Source organism: Squalius cephalus (genome assembly GCF_949319135.1).
Source record: "Squalius cephalus genome assembly, chromosome: 9".
NCBI classification, from domain to species: domain Eukaryota; kingdom Metazoa; phylum Chordata; class Actinopteri; order Cypriniformes; family Leuciscidae; genus Squalius; species Squalius cephalus.
Genome location: NC_137130.1, coordinates 36,945,136 through 36,957,631, shown reverse-complemented (window position 1 = coordinate 36,957,631; position 12,496 = coordinate 36,945,136). Strand labels below are relative to the sequence as shown.

Sequence of the window (12,496 nt, the reverse complement as noted above, 5' to 3'; positions counted from 1 at the left end):
CCTGTCGTGCCGTTGTTCCACGGATGTTCCACGGATGTTCCACGGTTCTTTATGGAACCATCAAAGCCAATACAGAACCTGTTTTTAAGAGTGGGAAAAACATCGTAGACAATGTTACATACTTTAATGAGACGTAGCTCAGAGATGCAGCCTCTCTGGTCTGTAAGTGTGTGTGTGTGCGAGTGTGTGAGTGTGTGTTGGGACACTGTCATTAGTGTGCAGGTGAATCCCAAGAGGCCGTGTGACTGAGGGAAGGAATGTGTGCAAGTGTGTGTGTGTGTGTGTGTGTGTGTGTTGGGACACTGTCATTAGTGTGCAGGTGAATCCCAAGAGGCCGTGTGACTGAGGGAAGGAATGTGTGCGAGTGTGTGTGTGTGTGTGCGAGTGTGTGTGTGTGTGTGTGTGAGTGTGTGTTGGGACACTGTCATTAGTGTGCAGGTGAATCCCAAGAGGCTGTGTGACTGAGGGAAGGAATGTGTGCGAGTGTGTCTGTGTGTGTGTGTGTGTGTGTGGGAGGGGCGGTCTGTCTTCAGTCAGAGCTCGAGGTGAGGCTCGTGTCCAGTGTGTGTGTGTGTGTTTTGGAGAGAGCAGCGGCTGCTGGACATGCTGAGGAGAGTGTGTCTGACAGAAGGAGTGTGTAGTCATGCAGGGCAGGACAGGGAAAGCGCTGAAGAAAGAGCTGGTGATCGAGTCTCCTCAGCAGTTTAAATATGTGCCCGTGCCGGAGGACGAGCAGGACCACTTGAGTCCTCAGAGGAAGGTCAGTCGATCACACACACACACTCCAGAGTCTGAGGATCACACAGGCTTTCACTGAGGGAAGGTGAAGGGTTTGATAGATCAGCTCAGTGATTGTTATTTGATGAATCTGCCTTGTTGAAAGAGTTTATGATAGTCTGACTGAGAGTGAGAGCTGGTTACTTGATTTATTGTAGTTTGATAGTCAAGTCATTTTGTGGAATCAGTCAGCTTTATAGTTTCATAGTCAGTTCATTATTTTTAACAAACATTGTAGTAGTTTTTATTCAGTCATTCAACTGTGTGAAAGTATAATAGTCAATCAACCTTTTTTAATCATCTTTATGATGATGAATTTTGTGATACTTCAATAATCAATGTTTGTGATAGTTCAAGTGTAAGTTGAGTTGAAGCGTAAGACGTTATGTGTGGTTGTGAGAGAATGGTTATTGTTGAAGACGTTTAGTGCCTGTAAACTGGAGCAGGTTAAAGGTTTTGGGTTGAAGTATTGATGTGGGACAGTGATGGCGTCAGATCATGAGATATCCCAGTGATGTGGTGCTGTGTGATACTCTTAATATAAACATGGTTCTGCAACTATTGTTCAGAAGTTTGGGTTCAGTAAGGTTTGTTTTTTAAATAAATGAAGACTTTTATTCATCTAGAATTCATTCAATTGATCAGTGGCTGTGTCAACAAATGCTGTTCTTTTGAACTTTCTATTTGTTATTAAAGAATTCTGGAAAAAAATGATTACGGTTTCCACAGAAATATGAAGCAGCATGACTGTTTTCAACATTGATAATAATCAGAAATGTTTCTTAAGCATGCAATCATCATATTATAATGATTTCTGAAGAATCATGTGACACTGAAGTCAAGACACTTTCAAATTGTAATAATATTTCACAATATTTCAGTTTTTACACTATTTTTGTGCAAATAAATGCAGCCTTGGTGAGCAGAAGAGACTTTAAAAACATTAATAAATCTTACCGATTCCAAACTGGAGGAAATATGATGGCATTTCTGTAGTGGCAGTTTTAAGGGTTAAAAAAAGGTCTCAAATATCTCATCAGGATTATCGCCTGAATCCAGACTCACTTTGTCTGTCACACACACACACACACACACACACACACACACATTCTTCAAACCCGACTGTCAGTGCACACATACTATATATTTCCTGTCTTTCTAATGCTACTCACACAATAGAGTTGAGATCATCTTTCAGACTGGAGAGACTATGTGTTGAGATGATTTAAAGGGAGAACACACAAGCTTCCATCATCTCACATGTGTATGTCTTTCCTGCTGTCCGTTTAATCCAATATATTCTGCTGATTTATGAACTTTATTCTGGAAACTCAGTGCGCTGTCATTTGTGAGCCTGTTGTGTTCAGTTAGAGTGTGTGTGTGTGTTTCAGAGTACAGCTGTAAGAAGTACACACACACACACACACACACACACACACACACACACACACACACACACACACACACACACACACACACACACACACTCTACTGTGATGCCATTTTGAACACAACTGTGCAAACATTGTCCCATTCATGTTCCCAGGAATAAATAAAGGTGTGTGTCTTTCCCATTTGTGTTTGTCCACATGCTATACTCCATCTAAAACTGTTTGGTAACATTTTACTTAAAGCCTTTATGTATAATCCATTATAAATGTTGTTTTATGCATTAATTATGCCTTGCAATGCAACTTATCATGCATTGTATGGTCACATGAATAATTGTAACCACAGTTATAATACATTATATATAGCATTAAAACACGACAAACAACAAATTTAAGATGTAAGAAGGAATCTGTGAATATTATAATGCATTTTAACCATTGCATTATAATGTACATTATGAATACCTTTAATGCATTATCATAAAGGCTTTAAGTAAAGTTTTACCTATAGCTTTTCTTTTTTTTTTAAATAATTGTTCATAGTTGCTATAATTGGAAATTTTAAGTTGGCATTAATTAAATGAAATTAATTGTACCTCCGTCACATCACAGGGCCATTTAAAATAAATAGTGAAGGCAAAATTGAAAAAAATGCTGAGCTATGTAAAGCAACATATTTGACAAAACCATCTCATTAATGTAAAAGCTCCAGTCTTGTGAAACGGCTGAGTCACAGTTATCAGTCCAGAAAACTGAAGTTAGTGTCATTACTCGCTGGAATTACTCGAGAGTGAGTTTCTACCTTTTACGGTTAGTTTCATTATAGCAACAATAAAATCACCCGTCAGTCATATGACTGTAACTCAGCTCTCTCATATTTGAGTTAAAGATTAAATTGCTGAATGTCTAAAATATGTCTATGAACACTCATAAACACATGCACTTCATCTCTCTGTAAAGCTCCAAACGCGCCACGAGAGAAGAGCTCAAAGACTTGAAGACGCAGGATTTCATTTCATGGTTGCTTCAGCAAATGCATTTTTATCTTATCACAGTTGTTTGGGTTTAGTGTTGGTGTGTGTTATTCTCAAACGCATTGAGCTTTTAGTGCCACTCATTTCATTTCTGAACTGCCTTGATACAAACAACATCTAACATAATAAACCTTGCCAGGTTCACGTTCATTGGTTTTGGATAAAACTGAACGCATTTTTAGCGCCACTCACTGGACATTTTACTTTGAACGTGTCTCGAAACGTGCAGCAAGCAACGTAATATTAGTTTGCTAAAATGTTGCCGCATGTTTTCTTAATGAGTCTGGATTAGTTTGAGAGTATTGGTTTGCATGCTTATCACACACACACACACACACACACACACACACACACACACACACACACACACATTGGCGGGAGTGAACCTGTTGTGGTGTGTGTAAGCTTCAATGTTGACGTGGTGTTTGTGTGAGATTCTGGCCTTTCATTGGTCTATCCAGTTATGATATCATCATCAAAACAGCGCCGTCTCCATGGACGACAGCATCTGAGGTCATTCTGCCAATATCACTCCCAGATGTGTGAGTGGACTGTGTTATCTCACTTAGTCTTACACACACACTCCCAGATTCCTCCTATACAATATCAGTGGAAACATATTACCAAGATCCTCGTCCAAAATTCCCATATTCTTCAGAGATCACCAATTTATCTTTACAGAAAGAAATGAGAAAGGGAGGATCGTGATCGCTGCACATTGACTGCCTGGTTTTTCAATTCGAATATATATATATATATATATGAATTACTCATACCAAATGACGTATATAGCAACTCTGTTGTGTGATTTTTTGCAAAAAGCTTGTTGCTCTTTTTGCTGTGATTTCTCTTCTCGTTGTAACAGCAGCTTCTCTGATTGGTGGAGCTTCAGGATTATGAGCAGTGTAGTTCTTCACTTAACATTCAGAGTTCATTTTTTATCATAAAAACTCTTTTTTTTTAATCTTTTTAAAAAAAGTGTGATTTTAAGTTACTGGGTTTAAGTTTAACTTACTGGGTCAGAGGGAGTTGGTCATTGTTTCAGATAATGTTCCCATTAAACGCCACTGATTCTGTACAGTCACAATGGTCAATCATCAGGTGTTGCTCATTCGAATAATGTTTCTTTATGGGACTATCACTCCTTTCCTCATTTGATTGTGCTAATTCATTCCCTGTGAGTTGCTGGAATATGAAGATCTGCTGAATGTGTGTGTGTGTGTGTGTGTGTTCCAGGTGAAGCCGCGTGTGGTGGAGCCTCTGGACTATGAGAGTGTGCTGATTCAGAGGAAGACTCAGATCCTCAGCGATGGACTCAGAGACATGCTGCAGTTTCCTCTGGAGGACTTCCAGGTGATCAGGCTTTTACCGTGGGATCCTATCCTATCCCATCCACTTTACACACCACATGATGTTCAAATGTGCATTTATTGACAGGAATAATATGTGACCCGTGCTGGATTCGGAATACACATGGGATAATTTCGAGCTACAGGCAAAACATGTGAAAAATGGCTGATTTTTGAGGTTTTCACAAAACTCAATTTACTCAGCCTCACGTCCATCCAAGATGTTCATGTCTTTCTTTCTTCAGTCGAAAAGAAATGAATGTTTTTGAGGAAAACATTCCAGGATTTTTCTCCATATTGTGACTTCAATGGGGTCCAACAGCTTCAAAGTCTCTACACGATCCCAGCCGAGGAATATCTAGGCAAACCTTCAGCCATTTTATAAAACAAAAACAAAAAAAACATTTATATACCTGTACTTTTTAACCACAAATGCTCGTCTTGCACTAGCTGTGATGCGTCACACATTACCTAATCACATTAAAGGTCACGCGTGACGAAGGCGAAAGTACCGAACTAGTGTTTACAAAGCCAACATGCAAAGGCTAAATCAAACGGCATTTAACAAAAAAAAAAAGGGTAAAACAACGATGTTGGACGATTTTGAAGTTGGAGGAGAAAATCTTCCCTACATTTCTGAACCGGAACATGCGTGACCTTTCAACGTGATTACATAATATGTGAAATTTTGGACGCGCAAGACGAGCGTTTGTGGTTAAAAAGTATATAAATGTTTTGTTTTTTGTTTTTAAATGTCAGATGGTTTGTCTATTCCTTGGCTGAGATTGTGTCGAGACTTTGAAGCTGCACTGAAACTCACATTTGGACCTTCAACCCGTTGGACCCCATTGAAGTCACTATATGGAGAACAATCCGGGAATGTTTTCCTCAAAAACCTTCATTTCTTTATTGACTGAAGAAAGAAAGACATGAACTACTACTACTAATTGACCTACTCCTATAAGCCCTCGTGTAGCGATCCCAATGCTCCAAATAGCAATTAAACATCTAAAACTATCTTTATTCGTACGTTTTTTGAGAGGTGAACCTTACCTTTGTCCACAAAAAACGATCTTACTCGCACTGACTGACAGATCCGAAGCATGTGCGTAAAGACGCATCAGACAGCGCCTGATCCCGATATAAACACAGAATTACAGCATTTCAAAATATCTGTCTTGGCAAGTATTCTTGTTATGTCTGAAGTGAACGTTTGGTTAATTGTTGGGGAAAACCATTTGATGTGTAACATTATATTAGATCCGTGAAGTACAGGTCTGAATACATAGGCTATCTGTTTCATCAATGTTAATCAAACAATTGTGGTTTCATGGGGAAAAAAAGTACAGAAAACAAAAAGTATTTTGTTTTGGAACCTTCAGAAAACTTTATCTTTATTTTTCTCAAAATTGACTTCTCTGACTCTATCGACTTCAAACTGGTGCAGCTCAGTCTTTTTTTTTTTTGGTCTGATTCCAACAAATCATACATCATTATGAAGGTTTTTTTTAATAGAAAATGTGAAAATAACTTTTTTGTATAAATAACTCATTTTTGAAAGTTTGCTCATTGCGACTCATTTTGCCAGCACGGTTCACATATACTGATGAAAGGTCTGAATCTGCAAGATTAGTTTACACTGGTTTGTGCTGGTCTTGCGGGTCTTATGTGTTAACTTGTTAGTGACACGTGTTAACTATAAGCTGAAAGCTCTAATGAGAGATGCAGACTTTATTCCTGCATTTGACGAATGCTTTTCATCTGCAGTCGGATGTTAGGGCGTCCCACTGGAGCAATTCAAGTGCTTTGGTATCGTGATCTCAGATCCTGGGTTATCTCGACTGGGAAATGGCTCTGTGCACTGTTGTGGCCCAGTTCATTAACCATCATGCTGTCAGAAACCCTGAGGAACATTTCGCTGTCTCATCGAGTGCTTCTCAGAGACATTTCTAGCCGTACTTCAGTACTGGGGTTTACAGGACCCTGTCAGAGAAACTATGTTTCCATATTTTGATACTGTTTATGTCTTTGCCTGCAGTTCAGGGTCATTCACAAGCATCACTGCTTCACTGCTGACAAACGGCAGAAGACTGTTTTCTTTCTTATACAATAGGCTAAATATTCCGTTACTATTTCAGTTTGAGTTCGCAACCCCCATAGACACTGAGGGGGACAAGTCCATCCCCAATCATTAGACATCATTAGAAACAGCCCTCGTCAATGTCGAAATGATTGAGATGGCCAATCAAATCAAAGACGGCGGGTCTTACTGTTCGGAGGAAGATGAGTGTGAATTCAAGCGTGATGCTTTAGTCTTTACAGTCAAAGAGTGTGTGGAAAGATTTAAGTAACTATTATATTTGATGTTTGACAACTGTTTTATGATGAAAATGTTCAAAACTGACAGTAATATCCAGTGATGCAAATTAATATTTAACTGCATTGGTATGTTTAAGTCCCCCTGTGGTGAAAATCAAGTTTTTAATGTTGTTTATATGTCTATGTGGTGTTTTTAATATGCTTTAAAGGGGTGATGAACTGAGAAATCAAAGTTTCCTTGAGCTTTTGACATATAAGAGATCATCATACTATAATAATATCCTGTAAGTTTCAGAACTGAAAACTACCTTGTTAGTCCAATAAAAGCTTTTATAGACATCAGGCTCAGCAAACGACTCGTTTTTCAAAGTGGGGAACTATGACGTCAAAGAGGATAAAACACCGCTTCCACAAAAGAAGATCAACTCCTACTTCAACACGGCCTGTTTAGCCCCGCCCACAGATTCGCCCAAACATGCTAAATGACATAGGACGACATGATAATTGCTACCGGATCGAGCTACTTACAAGCAATAAACATGCTGTTTACTAAATATTGTGCAGCGCCTGTTTGTGGAAGAAGACAGTCTGCATAAGCTTCCTTCAGATTCCAGCATGGTTAAACTTTATTAAATCAGTCAATCACAATTTCCCGACACGGATCTGCCAGCAACATGTAAGTAACCATGTGTATTCTAATGCCTGATCTGCGATCAGTGATTTCTGATGTGTAATTATTCAAGTTCAGATATCTTTCTCTTAAAATCGTTCAATACTGTTTATGCATCAGTGACTAACGATCAACTTCACATAATTTCTCATAGTATTATGAAAATAATCTTTTTTTAAACTGTTATTAAATTATATAGCCTACAGAAAGCGATCAAAGAACGATCCCTTTCGCCCAAGCTGTCAATCAAACAGCACAGCGCGAGCCGCGAGAGCTTATCTGGACACTTACCAAACTCGTGATGAAATAATGACACTGTTACACTACACAACGAAGCTCTTACTGTGTATTCACATCGTGTTTGCATTGTGATTTGGTGTAAGCATTTGTGAGAGTGCAAAAATTGCGTTGCAATGATAAGATCTTTATTCACGCGATCAACAGACTGTCTGTCATCTGCTCAGTCAGTGCTCATCATGCTGCAACCTTTCATGTGATGGAATAGATTTAAATATAATGCTTTAAACGATACTTTTCACGATTTGTTAATCTCGATAGCTGTAATAGTAAAAACGTAGTAAAAGTTTTCGAGAGAGTTCATGTAATACTAGCTATTTCATATGCAAGCATGTCAGCCAATCACAGCAGTGGGTGTTTACACTGCAGTCTCACAGCAGACACGCCCCTTAAAACGGAGCGTTCAAATCTGAGGCAGAAATCAGGCTTGGAAAAATGGCTTTTATTTATAAATTATGACAATTTTTTATGTAAAAATCATACTAACATTATAAGGGCACCCCAGGGAACATTATAAAATAATAAAACAATCCAGTTCATGACCCCTTTAAGACAAACCATGTGTAAATTCATTAGTCAACATAAGAAAACAACATTTTCTCCTTAAAACTGCAGTGAACCAAAGACAGTCTCAAAAACACGCTTTGAAATCACTGGTGTTTCTGACGTCACAAACTACCTTGTAACCAATCAGATCAACGTGTGATCATCAACGAGTGGATCTCTGAGCTGAGTGAGTGAGTGGAGGCGGGGCTCATTTGCATATTCATAGAACCCCGTAAACTAAACGAGGCAAGGGTGTAGAGTTACATTCAAGTTATTTTAAGGCAAGAAGAAAATATTTTTCAAGGAAAAAACATTTAAATATGTCATTTTGGTGATCAAAGATGAGTTTTAAGGAATACAATTATTGACTACAGGGGGACTTTAACAAATTATTAAGATGTTCAGATAGTCTCCTTGCTGTTTTTCCACCACATTCATAATCGTGCTTTTGCCGGTGTGCTTTCGCTGTAATGTATAACAATGTTAGCAATGTTAGAAATAATATTCTTTCTCACCCCTGAAACTCATACTACTTTTCAATTAAAGTAATATCATAAACGTGTCCACTAATGGCTTAAATGAACCAGTTACCAGTCCATTGGGAAAATCTTTGGTTTGGGGAGAGCTTCATACTACAGCATGGATCTCTGGGCTGTTGTGTAGCTGATGATGTGTTGATTCGCTCTAGAGGATATCATTTAGCATAGATGTAGTGCTGGACTTCAGTGTGAGGGTCAGACAGCCTTGACCCTTTATCCTGAGAGCCATGACTGCAGCTGTACAGTGTGATCAGAGAAACTACAGCAGACAGCGAGAGAAAGAGCTCAGGATCAGGATGTGGATGTGGAATGGGTCATTGTGTTGGGATGCTCATAGATCAGGATGGACAGAGCCTAGGGTCATGAGATCTGTGGCTCAGGTCACTGAGTCTCACTGTTCACAGGTTGAAGTTGAAGTCTGCCATTTTTTATGTTACTTCCTGTCCCATTTTAAAGTCTACATGAAACAGAAGTTGCAAAAGTCTTTTCTTCTCTATTGTGCCGTATATCTGAGTGAAACGGCTTCTGGAACAAGAACAAATGTTGGGTGGGGAAATTTTGTCTGTGTGGAATTGATTGGATGGTTGTGGTTTGCTATTGGTGGATCTCATGTGAGTGACAGGTTGCCCCGCCCTCATCATCAGAGAAGAGAAGAGATGAGCTGCAAGAGGGAGGAGTTGTCTGTCTAACAGATAAATCATTTATAGTCAATAGTTCAGTTTTGATTTTGTGGTGACTTTAATACAGAGACAGTGGTAAATGGGCCATCAGTATGTTGACGTTCCAAAGAGTGAAACTTGATCTGTAGTGCTTTAAAAAATATTGCTCTATTTATCTGACAGTATATATTGAAAATGGCTCAACCAACGCTGTGAGTTTGAGACGGGACCTCTGGTTTGAACGAATAAAGCTAGTTTTTGGGAAACCTGTTGATTAACAGTAATTATTTTTGCAATTCCTGTTGGTGCTACTAGTTAAGAATGGGCATAACTATGTATTTCCAAAATCAGCTAGTTGGTGGGTTGCCTTAGAAAATTAGGGCTGCACGATTAGTCATATTTTAATCACGATCACACTTTCTGCTTTTCTTCATTAATTAAGCATAATCATCAGTTGTTGTTTTTTTTATGTGACATTTCAAATCCTCATTGCGATATTCTGCTCAAACGAGATGCTTGCGCTGTTTGAATCTACGAAATCCACAAAAACCAATGAGCATTAAGCTGTGTCGTCAGCAAGTCGTTTCCCATCATGCTTTTGATCAGCACAGTCGGTGGAGAGCAACTGCGCTCGACTGCAGAATCCGACACGGCCGCCTCGCCATCACAAGAGTTTTTTGACATTCGTCAGCATGACATCAGAGCAAGGCGGACCACACTCGGACACAGTTCTAACCGGCATGCATCTCGCGGTGATCACCGGTGATCGGTTCTGTGCAGATTTTGCTCATCTCAAACAAGCCTATTGTGTTCTTGTGTTAGCAATGGTTCCCTCCAATCATTGTGTTCTTGTGTTAGCAATGGTTCCCTCCAGTCATTGTGTTCTTGTGATGGCAGTGGTTCCCTCCAATCATAGCAATGGTTCCCTCCAATCATTGTGTTCTTGTGTTATCAATGGTTCCCTGCCCTCCAATCATTGTGTTCTTGTGTTTGCAATGGTTCCCTCCAATCATAGCAATGGTTCCCTCCAATCATTGTGTTCTTGTGTTATCAATGGTTCCCTGCCCTCCAATCATTGTGTTCTTGTGTTATCAATGGTTCCCTCCAATCATAGCAATGGTTCCCTCCAATCATTGTGTTCTTGTGTTTGCAATGGTTCCCTCCAATCATTGTGTTCTTGTGTTTGCAATGGTTCCCTCCAATCATAGCAATGGTTCCCTCCAATCATTGTGTTCTTGTGTTAGCAATGTTTCCCTGCCCTCCAATCATTGTGTTCTTGTGTTTGCAATGGTTCCCTCCAATCATTGTGTTCTTGTGTTATCAATGGTTCCCTCCAATCATAGCAATGGTTCCCTCCAATCATTGTGTTCTTGTGTTTGCAATGGTTCCCTCCAATCATAGCAATGGTTCCCTCCAATCATTGTGTTCTTGTGTTAGCAATGTTTCCCTGCCCTCCAATCATTGTGTTCTTGTGTTTGCAATGGTTCCCTCCAATCATTGTGTTCTTGTGTTAGCACTGGTTCCCTCCAGAGAAGGACGTGAAGCCATCGTCACTTTGCATCAAAATGGCCTCACATGCAAGGAATCTGATGCAAAGAATATTGCACCTGAAAGAACCATTTACCGGATCATCCAGAACTTCAAGGAGAGAGGTTCAGCTGTGGTGAAGAAGGCTTCAGGACGTCCCAGAGCATCCAGCAGGCGTGAGGAGACAGCAGGGGGTTTCCAGTTCATCTGCACAAACACTGAGGCCAAGACTTCAAAGAAGGCCTGGAGTCAAGAAGGGCACCAAAGAACCCACTTCTCTCCAAGAAAACCATCGTGGACTGACTGATATTCTGCAGGAACTGCAAGGATTGGACAGCAGAAGACTGGTGCAGTTATTTTCCCTCACTGTTCAGGACATCTGGGAAATCAATTGGAAAAAAAAGTGAACGCTAGCTTGAGTCCTGTGTCGTTCCAACAGTGGTCCCCCAATATAGTTTTACAAAATCCTGTGGGAAACACTGATCATTTTATGAACTTTACTCCAGCATGGTACAACAAAAGTTCCTTTTAAGTCAGTAAAGCTGTTAAGGCCAAATTAAAATGTCCTTGGACAAACTGCATTTGGGCTTAGCCCCGAATGTTTACAATCTCTCACTCCACCCCTGATTCTGCCTAAAAACACTGGGGGGGATAAAGAAAGGTATCAAAACGACCTGCAAAATCAACTTCTCCCAAAGATCCGGGAGAAATTTGGTAATGATCTGTTTAATTTCCAGCATGATGGAGCAGCATGACACAAGGCAAGAGTGATAATGAAGTGGCTCTGAGATCATTACATTGAAATGTTATATCCATGGCCAGGCAACTCCCCGGATCTTAATCCCACATAGAGAACCTGCGTTCCTCTGTGTGTGTGTGTCTCGTGTGCTGCTGATCTCTAGTTTGTGCTCGTTCGTGTCAGTGCGAGTGTCAGTGCGAGTGTCAGTGCGTGTGTGTGTCAGTGCGAGTGTGAGTGTCAGTGTGAGTGTGTGTGTGTGTGTCAGTGCGAGTGTGTGTGTCAGTGCGAGCGTCGGTGCTAGTGTCAGTGCGAGTGTGTGTGTCAGTGCGAGTGTGTGTGTGTCAGTGCGAGCGTCAGTGCGAGTGCGAGTGTCAGTGCGAGCGTCAGTGCGAGCGTCAGTGCGAGTGTGTGTGTGTCAGTGTCAGTGCGAGCGTTGGTGCGAGTGTGTGTGTCAGTGTGTGTGTCAGTGCGAGTGCGAGTGTGAGTGTCAGTGTGAGTGTGTGTGTGTGTGTCAGTGCGAGTGTGTGTGTCAGTGCGAGCGTCGGTGCTAGTGTCAGTGCGAGTGTGTGTGTCAGTGCGAGTGTGTGTGTGTCAGTGCGAGCGTCAGTGCGAGTGCGAGTGTCAGTGCGAGCGTCAGTGCGAGCGTCAG

At 40.6% G+C, this 12,496-nt stretch overlaps 1 protein-coding gene across 1 annotated transcript in view; it reads left to right on the top strand.

Annotated features, from left to right (window-relative positions):
• Window positions 1–525: 525 nt before the first annotated feature.
• Window positions 526–12,496, top strand: part of LOC307163959 (dedicator of cytokinesis protein 9) — a 79,180-nt gene continuing 67,209 nt past the window's right edge. The window contains exons 1-2 of the mRNA XM_079880306.1: window positions 526–760; window positions 4,439–4,555. Coding sequence (XP_079736432.1) covers window positions 644–760; window positions 4,439–4,555 — 234 coding nt within the window. The 5' untranslated portion in view covers window positions 526–643. The remainder of the gene's footprint in view (window positions 761–4,438; window positions 4,556–12,496) is intronic.